The sequence below is a fragment of the Myotis myotis genome, unplaced genomic scaffold, assembly GCF_014108235.1.
Source record: "Myotis myotis isolate mMyoMyo1 unplaced genomic scaffold, mMyoMyo1.p scaffold_m19_p_5, whole genome shotgun sequence".
NCBI classification, from domain to species: domain Eukaryota; kingdom Metazoa; phylum Chordata; class Mammalia; order Chiroptera; family Vespertilionidae; genus Myotis; species Myotis myotis.
In genome coordinates, this window is record NW_023416357.1 from 91,008,849 (window position 1) to 91,024,042 (window position 15,194).

The window sequence follows — 15,194 nt, forward strand, 5'->3', positions numbered from 1 at the left end:
TCAGAACCCTCTGGGCAGCCTTTCCCTTGTCCTGGAGGTTTTCCCTCCAGCACCTCGTGCAACAGGGACTGGGGAAGAAGGTTGAGTTCCTGCAAGGGGCACACCCATGGTATCCCCAGAATTCTTAACTCCTCCCAAACCAGATCTGCTAGAAAAGTCGCGGGCGATTCGCCAAGCCAAGGACGAGAGGACGTTCCACATCTTTTACTATATGATTGCTGGAGCCAAGGAGAAGATGAAAAGTAAGTGACTGGCAAGGATGCGAGTTGGGAGGTTTCAGCCCTTCCCGTCATCATCATCCGGGGTCCGCTGATCGGCTATTAAAACAGCCTGAGATCCTTCCAGGGAAAGAACTGTATCTTTGGGTGGCAGATGCATCGTTCGTCATCTCCTTTCAGAGAGTGAGTGTGGCTTTTGTTCAGGTGTTCTCATTTACTGACACCTACTATGTGACGTAGACATCCAGTCCAATTCGGCATTAGATCATTAAGTCCAATTAGACCTGGAGACGTCGAGTTCAATTAGACACAATCTGTGCCTTCCAGGAAGGGAGAGAGACAATGGCTATATTTGTCAGTTGATAAAACTTGCAAGTATATAAGATACAATGTTTTAAGGAATTTGGAGGGGAGGTGGGACTAGGCACTTTTCATTACATATGTTTTGAAAGTGACTTTTGAAGTGGTCTGTGTAGGGCACAGGGTTTCACAAACTTTCTGAAAAGGACTAAATAGTAAATCGTTGAGGCTTTTTGCAGGCCACATGGCTTCTGTCACAGCTACTGGGTTCTGCCATTGTACACAATGGAAAAGCAGCCAAGGGTGATACATAAACCAGTGGGCACAGCTGTATTCCCGTAAAACTTTATTTACAGAAATAGGAGGTGTGCTGACCTCTGTTGTAGGGAAAATATTGTTTTCCATAAAAAGTTTATGCTTTCTGCCATTGGGAAGTGATACATTCTCGACCTGTAGTTTTCTACTAATTCTTAAAAGAATATATAAATCGCCTCTCTAAAAAAGGAACATACGAATAAATATAGGTACATGATACAGTCTACATTCTAGTGATAAATTTAAGACTAAAACTTTAGGAAAACAATACAAACTTTACTTCCCGTCATTTTTGTGGCCCCCTTTAGTTATTTAGGTTAAGAATTCGGTGTATTGCAATATGCCACCACTAGAGGGGGCAGTATTCATTGTTTCTTCTTGATGCTTGATGGTCTGGAGGAATTTTGGATTAAAGGGGGCATGCTGAACGGATGCTATACACCCACAAATAGGTAAATTAATAGTTACACTATGGGGTGGCCCAGGGAGAAATGTTTACATCCTTTCTTCTCTTTAGCACCAAAGTCAACAGTTTGGTTGTTTGGTAACTTGGGTTCTAGTTTTGTGCTCTGTTGCTGGTCTTCCCGAAATTAGGTAAGGGTGAGGCTAGCAGCTAAGATTCCCAGGAACCGTGTGTATTCTTGATGGTAGATCTTGCAAGAGGTTAGGTGTTTAGAGAAAATAAATTATTTTAAATGTATCCAAAGTCCGGATAATGAGGTCTTGGCAAAGACCCAAATTCCTTGTGACTTTAATAAGGCATTTCGGTTAATCCAAGGGCTTGAGTTAACTGGTGTCGGGTCAATTTGACCTTGAGTGGATCAAGTAGCTTCCAAGTGACTTGACCCATGAAAGACCTCTGTTTTAAAATAAAAGTATCTCACTGACTTCCCTTCCCAGCCTAATTAAAGGTTGATCTGGAAGAGGACACTTGATGTCTTGGAGGGTGCTATAAAAGCAAGAAAAAGAAGCAGTTATAAATTGGGGGGAGAAAGGGGTGGTGGCTGAGGTACAAATGTATGTAATCATGACATTACAGAAAACGATGTTAAATAGATGAAACCATATAAGCAAGGAGTTGGCAAATGTTTTTGCTATAGGGCCAGGTAGTAAATATTTTAGGCTTTGCAGACCGTATGGTTTTGTCACAGCTACTGAACTCTGCCTTTGTAGTAGGACAGCAGCCATAGCCAGTAGACTGGGAATAGAAGCGGCTGTGTTCCAATAAAACTTTATGTACAAAAACAACCAGCAGGCCAGATTTGCCAACCCCTGACAGAAACCTTATCTACTGATTCAACTGGAAATAGTTGGTGGAGAGGGAGGATAGTGTAAGAGAGCTCAGTCTTTATCCACCATGGTAGGACGTCAATAGATAATATCTAATTTTGACATATTCAGAAATAGCCTATTATATATGATATAGCAACATCACATTACGTACAATAAGCTTATTATATATGTAGAGATCATGGTAACTACCAAAAGAAACAGCTAAAAGAGATAAAAGCAGTTATTGTGGGGTAAGGTGAGAGTCGGAGAAGGGGTGGGACAGAGAATGGCATTTTTATGATCAACCTTTTGGTAGTAATTGATTTTAAAAATTCATGTGCATATATGATTTTATTTTATAAAATTTAATAAATGGACGACTAAAGAGTGGTCTAGCTTTCCAGACACCTGTGTTCCTGAAGGCAGGGTGCCTTTGGGCAATTGAGATAAAGGTGTCCCTCCTGGGTCAGTGCAACCCCGTGTCAGGGGTCCTGGCTTAGCCGGTGGAGCCAAGGCTGAATTTCAGGGTACCCTGGGCAGTGCATAACCTGCCCCAACGCAGGAGGCCAGTGGTGACTGGAGAAGCCGTCTATGCGATGATGCAGAAGGAAGGGGACAGAAACTGTGATAGTCCAGACCCTTTACCAGATTCCAGTCTGCTGTTCAAAGTAGTTGTGTGCCTTCCTGACCACACCCCACCTCCCCCTCCTTCCAGGTGACTTGCTTTTGGAGGGCTTCAGCAACTACACGTTCCTCTCCAATGGCTATGTGCCCATCCCCGCTGCCCAGGACGATGAGATGTTCCAGGAAACCTTGGAGGCCATGGGCATCATGGGCTTCAATGAAGAGGAGCAGCTGTGTAAGTCTTCACACCTTGAGGCGGGGGCTGGCGAGGGGACCTGGATTCTTGCTCTCGGTTCCTCTGGAATCAGCTAGGGGCTCTTCTCCGGTCAGGACACATTTCTGTTCTCTGAATTCCCCAACGTCCCTTCCCCCTAAACAAAACAGGAGAATGAAAAGGAATTACTGTAGGTGGTTTGTTGGTGTTTTTAAAAAGTGTCTGCATAAATTAGGGCTCTTTCAGTTACAAGTGACCCAAAATTGTCTTCAGCAAAAAAAGGAAAATGATTCACTCAGCGCTGAAAAGTCAGGGACACTGGTTTCAGGTATAGTTAATTCTAGGGGTGCAAAGGTTGTCTCTAGAACCTGGTCTCTCAACAACCTTGACTTTAGGTAGGCTGTAGTGTCTTGGCAGCAAAATGGCTGCTGCAGCTCCAGCCCTTACATCCTCTGGGTTTACGTCCAACAGAAAAGAGCAGAGTGGATTCTCTGCTTGAGTTCCTCAATGGAGTCTCATTGACTCTTATCGTTGCCCTAGGTTGATGTTGATATCCCTGAGCTACTCATTGTAGCCAGGGTTGTGGAAAGCTCTGAGTAGCTTAGGCCTCTGTTCTGTTCTTGGACCTGGAGGTAGAGAGGTAGTTGGCCTCCTCAAGAACATGTGGGCAGAGGATATGGGACAGTGAATAATTGAGGCGGTGAGTTTATTCGGGCTCTTCCTGGAAAGCCAGTCTGGTGATAGACCAATATTGATTAACTGGGGGAGGGGGAGTCCCTCAGCCCGGCCTGAGCCCTCTTGCAGTCTGGGACCCCTCGGGGGATGTCCGCCTGCTGGCTTAGGCCCGATCCCCAGTGGGGTCGGATATACGGCAGCAGTCAGACATCTCTCTCACAGCCTGGGGCTCTCACAGTCCAGGACCCCTCCCTCCTTACCACCCGCCTGCAATGGAGGCCGGAGAGGCTCCCACCACCACCACTGCACTCACCAGCCATGAGTGCGGCTTCCGGCTGAGCGGTGCTCCCCCTGTGGGAGCGCACTGACCACCAGGGGGCAGCTCCTGTGTTGAGCGTCTGCCCCCTAGTGGTCAGTGCATGTCATAGTGACCGGTTGTTCCACTGTTTGGTTGATTTGCATATTAGGCTTTTATTATATAGGATGCCATCAACCACCGACCAAGAGACACACTTGCCCTTGAGAATAGGGCAGCTCAAAGAGATACCCTTGGTCTCCACACTGTGCTTCAAGAAACACTTTTCCTTCTGGGTTAGATGTGCCCCAGTGTTCAAGGTTATTCTCTTTTTGGAACACCAGGGCAGGATTGTGGAAAATTTCCCTTCCTTCCCACGCCCCTTTGGAGCCCCAGAATAGCGCTAAGGTTGCTGAAACGCAGCAATAGGGAGGGGCAGTTCCTCTTGAGATAAATGGGGGCCCAGAAAAAGAAGGTTCCACGGGTCAGTTGACAAATGGATTGTGATTGTGGATTTTGGCCAGGATTCCATATCAGAATTCAAGGTTAACATCCCTTTCTGAATGACCTGGGCTCTCCAAGAATAATTCATTTTATTTGGGACATGAATCAGTTTTGCTTCTAATCTTTTGCTTTAGACAAATGCAACTAATGACTCAGTACTTGCTATGTGCCAAGCATTTGCTAAATCCGCCCCCCTTTTTAATGTACCATGTCCAGTTTTATTTGAATAATAAAAAAACTGGAACTAAAATACTAAAATACTAAAATATTGATTGATAGAGGATTTATTAAATTATTGTTTGACCTTATTAAGTAGAATGATGGAGCTATTTAAATTGTTTTAGAAAAACATTGGCTTATATGGAAATGCTTGTATTTAAAGTGAAGATACCAGGGGACAAAGCAATATACTAAGTGCTTTATATGCATTATTTAATCACAACTACTCTGTGAAGTGGCTGCTGTTATCCCAAATTTGCAGAGGAAACTGGGCACAGAGAAGTGAAGGAACTTGCCCAAGGACACACAGCAAGTTACTGGTGGAGCTGGGACTCACTCTCATGTCTTGTGGATTCCCAAGCCCTATTTTGTGACTTGCTGTGCTCTGCGTTTGTCTGTGGGAAGGTGGTTTTTGTCCTTTAAACTCTTAAAATTCTTTGTCAGAGTCATGGTTTGGTACCAGGGCTGGTGGGAGCCTAGTATATTCTAAAATGCACTCACATCATTATCGATGATGCAGAATCCCACCATGAGACACAGTTCCCTTCCCTGCTCCCTTCAATTGTTCAGATGACTTTCAGAGAGGGAGTAGCAGTTTGGGGCCCACTCGGTCATCAGCTCCTCTCTGGTACTCGCAAATCCCCCTTTTAACCCCAAGAGTAGAGCCCAGGCCCCGCACCTTGCTAGAATTTGATAACATTTTTTATTGTTATAGTTGCTATGTACTTACGGCAAGGGAAGCTCATTTTTTACTTAAGATAGAGCTAGTTTCCTATTAACATAAATCTAAAGAAAGAGAAGTAAGCGGATGTAAAGAAAAATGTTAAAGAAATAATGGAGCAGATAGTATGCAGGTAGAGCAAGCGTTAAGATGAGGGTGTGGGAATGATTGAGGTCCACAGGACATGGACTTAGACTATTTGTACATCAATCCCAGTTATAAATTTAGAGCTACTCCCAACCCTTCACAAAGAGGCTGAAGGAGAATGGGGGTGGGCGTAAGGGGTGAGGCTCGAGCCCTAGAGCCTCATAAGGCTCTAGGTGACCATGACCCTCTGTTTCCCGGAGCTCAGTGAGGGAGGCATACTCACCCCAGGTCACAGAGAGCTAGCAACAGTGTAGGACTGGAATAATAACCTCTATATATAAAAGCCAAGCAACCAGAACAACTGGTCACTATGATGCATCCGGCCGATCGGGGCCTGATCACCACCCCCCCAACTGCCCGTGGCCCTTCCCCCTGGCGGGCCCCGCCCCCAATCCGCCCCCTCTGCCTCTATTGGCCCCCATGGGGGCAGGCTGCCGACCCCACCCATGCACGAATTTGTGCACCGGGCCTCTAGTATGACATAATAGCAATAATGTTTATTGAGCACTGACCATGTTTAGGCACATTTAATCCTCATGACAGTCCCATGAGGTGGGAGTTTTTATGGGCCTTCAGATGGCAAAACTTCAGGCCACACGGCTGCTAAGGACAGGACTGGCCACTGGCCCCCGGACACCCCCAGGCACAGACTAGATCCATTTCCCAGACTTCAGTCATTGATGCTACTTCCGGGTTCCATCTGTATTGTTGGCAGAATATTTTTATGAAGAGGTGGATTTCTACAGCTCATCTGCTCTGGGCTTTGTCTTAACAATTTCTGTAAAATCACTAATTGTATGCCTTGGTTTTATTATTTCCAATAAATTAGAATAAATACCTAACTATTAAAATTTTTAATAAGTTTCTCATGCCACCTAAGATCACTATCCTGTGTGCCCTGGCAGGACACATGCCATGTGTTGGAAACTCACTTTTATGCCTCAGTAATGAAGAGTGGTGTATTAGTTTCCTGTGGCTGCTGTAACAGGTCACCACAAACTGGGTGGCTTAAAGCAATGGGAATTTATTCTCTCTCAGTTCCGGGGGCTGGAAGTCCAAAATCAAGGTCTCAGCAGGGTTGGTTCCTTCTGGAGGCTGTTCGGGAGAATCCAGCCCATGTCTGTCTCCTGATTCCTAGTGTTGCCTGCAATCCCTGGCGCTCCTCAGCCAGTAGGCACATCACTCCCATCTCAGCCTCCCTTGGCATATCCCCTCCCACTGTGTTTCCTCTTGTGTTTCAGGGCACTTGTCATCGGATTTAGTGCCACCAGGTTAATCCACGGTGATCTCATTTAAGATATGTAATTAAATCTGCAAAGATCTTTTTCTCCATATAAGGTCACATTCCAAGGTTCCGGATGGACATATCTTTGGGGGGGGGGGGGTAACTGTTAAACCCACTACAGGTGGCTACCATTATTTAGCACCCACTGGGGCAGGCCCCTTGCTTGATCATCTCTCCTGACATAGACGTCACGAAGCAGGTGCTACTGTGTCCATCTCCATTTCACAGATAGGGAAGCTGAGGCTCAGAGAGGCAAAGCTGGGGTTTGCACTAGGGGGGTGACGGGACATTTTTAGTTGTCATAACCATGTAAGGGGAGCACTACTGACATCTAGTGGTTAGAGACCAGGGATGCGGCTAAACATGGTACAGCGATGGCCCTATACTAGGGCCACGGTTGAGAAACCCTGAGTTAGGCTGCTTCCCTGGGCTCTGCAGGCCTGTCAGCGATCCCTAGTTTAGATCCGCAGTTTACAAACCATGAGTATAGTGCTCGCTTCGGCAGCACATATACAAACCATGAGTATAGCACTGGACAGTTTACAAAGCCCCTTTCATACATTATTGGTAAACGAAACTGCCTTAGCAGTGCCTGGTCCATGGCAGTGTTCACATTCTGCAGTGGCGATGGGAGAAAACAGGCGGGTGATCAGCCAGCAGCTAGGCCCTTTGCTGAGCTGGGCCTGGGTCTGTAAGGTATGAGGGCAGCTGTTGTGAAGGGCTGTCACCCCAGCTGGGCCTGAGGACCCAGAGAAGGCTGGCACTCTAGAGTTTATTCCTAGAACACAATGATTTCTTCTTGGAAGTCCTAGGCGATCTGCACTGAGTTCATCTAAAGCCAGTCATTTGCATTAATCCTCCATCCATCCATCCAATCATCCATCCATCATTCATCTTCCTTCCATCCATTGTTCCGTTCATTCACCCACACATACATACATCAGTCCATTGATTCCTCTGTCCATTATCCATCCATCAATCCATCCATTGATCCATCATTCATCTTCTATCTATTATCCATCCTCCATCCATCTCCCCTATCTCCCCATGTGTGTCTGGACCCTGGATTAGGCTTTGGGAATACAAAGATAATAGGACAGTCCCCACTCTCCAGTAACCCATGGTCTTACGGGGTTTCAAACACAGAACCTATTTTAACAGTAACATGGCCTGAGTATGGAGTCGGAAGGATCCAAGGGTCTGGGAGCACAGTGTTTTGTCTGGAGACACCTGGACAACAAGTGGGGGAAATTTCCCCTTCTTCATCCTACCTTGAGCATCTTGCACACCCAGCCAGTCTATGTTGGGAAATATAGAGTTTGGTTTTATTCCTTAAATAGCTTTTATTGACATACAGTTTACATGTAGGAGGTTGTGTATGCCATAAGTGTACATTCGATTAATTTTTATAGATTGAACACACCTGGGCAACTAGCTCCCATTTTAAATAAGAGAACACCACCCGCTCCCTTACGTTCCTTCTAGCAGCTTCCCCCAATCAAGAATAATTAATCTGATTCCTAACAGCATAGTTTGCCTGTTCTTGAACTTTTCATAAATGGCCTTATATGGTATGTTCTTGTTGCATTTGGTGTCTTTTTCCTTAGCACTTGTGTTTGTGAGCTACAGCTGGTGTGTTGTTTTTAGTAGTAAATCATTCATTCTCCTTGCTACATGGCAGGGGCAGGGGCTGACAGACGTGTTCTGTAAAGGCTAGATAGTAAATATTTTAGCCCATGCGGCTGTACAGTCTCTGTTGCAACTTTTCAACTCTGTCATCGAAGCATGCCAGTGAACGAGTGTGGCTGTGTTTCAATAAAACTTTATTTAAAATGGCAGGCAATGGGCCGGATGTGGTCCCTGGGCTGCAGTTTGCCAACCCCGGCTACCCAGTATGGTATTCCATTGTAGCACACAGCTTTCAGCAGTCATTTGAAAATGTTTTCTCCCCTCATGAGCAGGGGGTTGGGGAAATTTGCCTTTCTCCTGAAAGCTCAGAATTGACTCTCTTTAGGAGAAAAGTGTTTAGACGCCAGACCTCCAGAGCACCGTGGTGTTGACGGCTGTGTGTTGTCTGTTCTCTCTCCTCCCCACAGCCATCCTGAAGGTGGTGTCGTCCGTCCTGCAGCTGGGCAATATCGTCTTCAAGAAGGAGAGGAACACGGACCAGGCGTCCATGCCGGACAACACAGGTGGGGCCTCCTCTCCCCAGGAACTGACGGCTCGGGTGCGGGAGGGAGGGTCACACTCAGTCTCTGGATGAGGTGACTTGGGGCCTTCGCAAAAGCTCAACTACGCTATTTTCACTGACTTCTCTCTTTCTTCAAACTTTTCACTGCTGAAGTCCTACGGTGGGAAATGCTTGAACCAGAGTGTGGGAGGAAAGAACTAAGGGTTTCAGATCAGGGAGGATCCTGAGGGAGCATCAATTCGAACCCCCACACACATGTTCTGTTTAACATACTTTCCAACACGAACTGTATGCCCGGCACTGAGATAGGGAGGGAAGCAAGACAGGAACAGCCATTTCTTATGGCACCTATGGTCCTGAGGGGGAGACAGACCTCACCCAAGCTTCCGGGCGAACAGTCGCCAGATAAAATAGGAGATGCCCATTAAACTTGAGTGTCAGATAAACAACAAACGCCTTTGATTCTAAGCATGTCCTAGGTAATGTTGGGGGATATAATTCTATATTCTGTATATATTATAATTCTGTAATGTAATTCCAATGCGAAAAAAGGTGTTGTTTAGCTGACATACAGGTTTAACTGGGCATCCTGTATTTTTTTGTGTGAATCTGACAAATAAGCAGCATTTTGTGTTTTGAAAAGACCGCCCGGCTACCTCCGTGCTTGTTGGTGGCTGAGCCAAAAGGATAACATAGGTTCCCAGCTCCCACCATGGCCTCCACATCAGCCGCAGGCTGCATATTGTGTTGCTTTTGCAAACCCCCGGAACTTACCCCCCCTGAGACCCGTCAGATGCTTCCTGTGTTACACTCCCCAGTATGGCGCGTTATAGGACTCCGCACTCAGAGAGACCTTCAGGGAAAGAAAAACCCCAAAGCACCCTTGCAAAGAGATGGGGAGACATCCTAAAACCACTCTATTCTATCACCCAACTTGCATGTGCAAACTGCCACGCAACACTAGTCTTCGTGTTAATATTTCTTTTTTAAAAATAAAGCTTTTAAATGCAGAAATACACATATAACAAGAATCCGCGAGCCCACCATCCAGAACTGACGTTTGAGAATGTTTTCTAACACGGCTTTGTCTTTAAAATGAAACAGAGCAGCATAGATGTGCAAACACAGTCACTTCCCCTGTTCTCCCAGCTGCGTTCTCTCCCGCGCCTCCTGGCAACCACAGTTGTTCCTCACCACACACCCTTCAGCCTCATCTTTGTACGTGCGCTCACACGGAGTAGAACGATATAGAAAGTTGCTTTGTGAGTGTTTTTATTTATATAAATGATATCACACTACAGATAATCATTCTTCGACTTGATTTTTTTTTTCTATTCTATATTCACCATTGTCTAGATCAGGGTTTCTTAGTAGTGGCAAGACCTAAAGTGTCAATCAAAAAAGTTTCCAGACTTTACCAAATGTCCATCCCCTGGGGGCAAAATCACCCCTAGTTGAGAACCACTGGGCGGGGAGGGGGGAGGGGAGAGAGAGAGTGATCATCCTTTAACTTCTATTTGGTATTCCATCTTATGAAAATACCATGGTATGTTTGTCTGCTCCCATATGAATGGATTTAAGGTGTTTCCAATATTTTGTCACTACAAACAATGCTGAAGGACGTCTCTTGGAATAGTGAGCAAGCATTTATGGAATAGTTGACTATATGTCAGGCCCTTTCCATAGCTTACCTCATTTAACCTGTTACAACCCCACAGAGCACCAAATAGCTGACTCTTTCTACAAGCCAAGAAAAACAAGACTCCAGGAAGTTGAAAGGCTTTTCCATAATCTTGGCTAGGACGTGGGAAGGGGCGAGGGCTTGAACCTGGAACATCTGGCCTTAAGCCCCCAGTTGGAGCATACCTCCATCCCAGCCTGTCATAGCCTCTGAGCGATACAGTGGGGGTGGGGTGACTAATCACAGCTGCTCTTAGGACTTCTTTATGCTGCGTTCACTGCTTATGTGTTACACTCCCCAACGTGGCAAGTTACAGGAATCCATCTCTCCAAAACAACAATAACAACCACAACCAAAAAAACAACAACAACCAAAAACACACCAATGTCTATGCAAATATCCATGTGATGTGCTTAGTCCCCAAGCCTTCTCTTTGTGATGCACTAAATATGCTTGTTTTCTCCCCCCAGCTGCTCAGAAAGTTTGTCACCTCATGGGAATTAATGTGACGGATTTCACCAGAGCCGTCCTCACCCCACGTATAAAAGTCGGGCGGGATGTGGTACAGAAAGCACAGACAAAAGAACAGGTAAGGAATTTTCCTGCAGGATCTCACATCCAGCCATCCAGCCAGCCATTCATTTATCCATATTTTCATCCCTCTATTCATCTATCCACTCATCCATTCATTTATCCATCCATCCATCTATTCATCTACCCACTTATCCACTCATTCATCCCTTCATTTCTCCACCCATGCATTCATCTATCTGTTCACATTGTGTCCATCCATCCATCATTTATCCATCCATTCACCCATCCACCTATCCACGTATCCATCCATTCCTTTATCTTTCCATCCATGTTTTCACCCATTTATATGTTATCAATCCATTCATCCATCTTCCTTTCCCTCTGTCCATGTCTTCGTCCCTCGTCTATCCAATCCTAGAACGTTCAACGTCCCCTGTCAGGTTTTGAAACCACAACACTGAACAAGAACAGCGGAGTCCCTCACCCGTGACCTCATCTTGATCTCTTAGTTGTAGGGACCAGGCCTGACCTAAAAGATTTTGAAATGCCTGTGTGCCCTTTCTAGAGGCAGGACTGACCACCTCTGCAGGGCCCCTGGATGGAACAGGCGCCCCTCTGTGCCAGGTCCCTCTCACAGGGAGTGTTTACTTACCCAAAGTCATTCCTTAGGTCTGAGCTCGCTATCCCTCACTGCTGCTTTCTGCAGAGATGGTGCCATTTCCTTTTTTGTTTGCTTTTTAAGGACTTACTCTAAGTAGGAGAAGAATAAAACCCTGAGCCATCAGCTGGGTTCATGTGAAAACACAGCCCATGGGCGTAACCAGGTTCCCTCGCCCCCCCCATAGGCAGACTTTGCCATGGAGGCTCTGGCCAAGGCCACGTATGAGCGCCTTTTCCGCTGGATACTCAGCCGTGTGAACAAAGCCCTGGACAAGACCCACCGGCAAGGGGCTTCGTTCCTGGGAATCCTGGACATTGCTGGATTTGAGATCTTTGAGGTACAGTGTGGTGGGATGACAGCAGCCATGGCTGTGGCTCTCCGGGGTGAAGCGTCCCCTCGGAGAATGCATCGTTTTGGAGAAAGGCAGGCAGATGGCTACTGTAGGGTGGGAGGCTGACCTTGAGGGTGGAAGAGACAGAAATCCAGCAGGCGATGCATTGGTTTGTGCAACTGAGAAGGCCCCCATCAGACAAGCGGGACCTGGTCCCCTGCCATCTCCCACCTGGGCCCTGTTCTCACACATTCTCCCCTCCTGGTGTCAAGATCACTGCCACCGCTCTCAACGGCCTCTCGGCAGCCTTGGCAGCTGCAGCCAGTTCCAGCTGTTTACCACAGTCCCAGCCCGTTCTCACCAAAATCTTGGCATTGAGTCTCATTGACTCAGACTCCCCGGGGTTGGGCCACTGGTGACCTTAGAGCCAAGCACTATTTCCAGGGTCTTGCCTTAGTTCATGTGGTGCCACATGGCTACTGGATCTCACAGCCATGGGTTAGAGGGACATTCTCAATGAGAGGGGAAGGCTGGAGATTGACAGATATTCCCAAACCTATCTACTCCCTCTCCGAGCCTCGGTTTCTACATCTGCAAAATGGGGGTGATAAAATACCTTACACGGTAATTCTTTCCACAAATCATTGTGCAGATGGAGGAGATACGCATCCTGAAAACAATGTGTGTGTAGACCACGTGACAGGAGAGTGGGTCCATTTTGCCAGCCCCCCATGACCTGTAGGCAGCCGTTGGTGGGGCCTAAGCCCTCTCGGGGTGCTGAAATGGCAGAGCGGGCTCTGGTGGAAAGGGTGGCAGGCCCCGGGGCTCTCTTCAGGGCGGAGCTTCTCTTCAGGGCCCCGAGCCCCCTGCCTTCATCCACGATGCTCACGGCTCCCCCCCTCGCTGTCCTGTGCTCAGGTGAACTCCTTCGAGCAGCTGTGCATCAACTACACCAACGAGAAGCTGCAGCAGCTGTTCAACCACACCATGTTCATCCTGGAGCAGGAGGAGTACCAGCGCGAGGGCATCGAGTGGAACTTCATCGACTTCGGGCTCGACCTGCAGCCCTGCATCGAGCTCATCGAGCGGCCGGTGAGGGCCCGCGTCACACTCGCATGCGTGTGTGACCTCCGGCGGCGGCATGCGGACCCTGCCCGCTCCGTGTGTGCACGCTTCCCCCAGCACTGAGTCCTTGTGGGCTCAGTCACACTTTCCCTTACCCCACATGTTAAAGCAAAGGTATTTTCTCTTCTTATTTCTCTTTTCCTCCCTCCCCCCCCTCCCCACCCTTCCCCTCTTTCCCATTCATTTATTTACAAAGTCAGGAGCCTTTGTTTTGTTCACTGATGTATCCCAAACTCCTAGAACCATGCACGTAGTAGATGCCCAATAGATAATTGTTGAATGGCTATTTACTGAGCACCTACTCTGTGCCGGGCCCGTCTTTAGGGGTTAGGGATATAACCGTGAATGAGATGAACTTGGTCCTTGCCCTCCTGGAGGAGCAGGCAATAGAACCAGACAAACAAAGCAAGTGAACCATCCTGATAAAGCCAGAGTGGACAATGACTGCACAGAGCAGGGGGAAGCGCTTCCCGATTCTGAGTCCAAAAAGTGAAGGCCATTCCAGCAGAATGAATGGCATTTGCAAATAAGGCTGCACTCTTGACACCTTAGTTTAGACTGCCTCCCACAGGGAAGCGCTTTACTAACAGGAATCCTGAGGTGAATCTATATATATAAAAGGCTAAGTGTCCGTCTGTCTGACCGGTAGCTATGACGTGCACTGACCACCAGGGGGCAGACGCTTAATGCAGGAGCTGCCATAACGTGCACTGGCCATTTAAAAATAAACAGCACCACGGACCTGGCACCGACAAACCAACACTCGGCTTCCCCCAAGTGGGACACAGGTCTCACCACCCCCCAGAACAACACCACACCAAATCGCAGCCAACGCTGCCAAGACCCCATGGCACAAAATGTGGCCCACAGCCCAGCCCGGAAATGGTCGCTGTGGGTGCCGGGTAATGACATCATGTAGCAACACCCGGCCTCCTCTCCCTAGCGACTAGCCTCCTTAGAGTTTCTTCAGCCCAGGAACCCAATTTGCTTTATAGCCAGATGCAAACATTTTATACTGTAACCAAATGTTTGTGAAGCATTTTCCCATGCCTCATCTCATTCGATCCTCACAGAAGTCCTGGAGTAGGTAGATAGGAGACTCAGTAGAATACTATTTTCTTTCCGTTAGCGGGAAAAAGGAGATTTAGAAAGTTTAGAAACTTGACCTGACTGAAAAGAAGTAAGAAATGGTGGAACTTGAAAATTACTTCAGGTTTTCTCACTGCACAGAGTATAGTCAAACACTGCTACAGTTAAATATTTTACCCTTTGTTCTCCTTGCGTGATCTACAATAATAATCTGCTTCATGTTGATATTTACTGCTGTGTTGGTGACAATTACCTGAAAGAGAAGTTGGGGTGCTTCACTGGGCTGGAAAAAGTTTAGCTAAATCAGAAAGCAGGTCTAATTAAGCAAGTTTATTCTATACCTATAAAAGGCTAACTTGACTCACGCATGCGTGATTCATATGAAGCTCCCGCCGGCACCAATCGCACGGGTGTGTTTTGGTCTGTCATTGTCGATCGTGAATTTGGTTGACACTTCTACTATATAGAAAGGGTGAATAGCGATATTAAAATATTTCTTCTAATTAATTTCCTTTCAATGTGCATGAATCCGTGCACCGGCACACTAGTGTATATATAAAGCAAGGTGTGAAATCTTTGTGATGTTGCATGTGCTTCCCACTAGGGGGCAGCAGCAAACATGTTCTGTTGGTGGTGCTTGCCCTTATATCCCCAATGCTGGTCCATTGGACACATGGTAATTTGGGAATATATTTTGCAGGGAGGGAACCAAAATAAAGAGGGTATAAATCCATCTTTATATGTAGGCAGATATGGTATGAGAGCTAGGGAGCTGCCTGTGCGTGTGTTTGGG

General features: G+C 46.9%; 1 protein-coding gene across 4 annotated transcripts in view; it reads left to right on the forward strand.

The window, feature by feature from the left end:
- Nucleotides 1–15,194, forward strand: part of MYH11 (myosin heavy chain 11) — a 115,541-nt gene that overhangs the window by 67,943 nt on the left and 32,404 nt on the right. For all 4 annotated transcript variants that reach the window (XM_036307815.1, XM_036307816.1, XM_036307817.1 and 1 more), the window contains 6 exons: nt 144–242; nt 2,821–2,964; nt 8,886–8,981; nt 11,132–11,250; nt 12,041–12,193; nt 13,106–13,279. In XM_036307815.1, the coding sequence (XP_036163708.1) occupies nt 144–242; nt 2,821–2,964; nt 8,886–8,981; nt 11,132–11,250; nt 12,041–12,193; nt 13,106–13,279 (785 nt within the window). The remainder of the gene's footprint in view (nt 1–143; nt 243–2,820; nt 2,965–8,885; nt 8,982–11,131; nt 11,251–12,040; nt 12,194–13,105; nt 13,280–15,194) is intronic.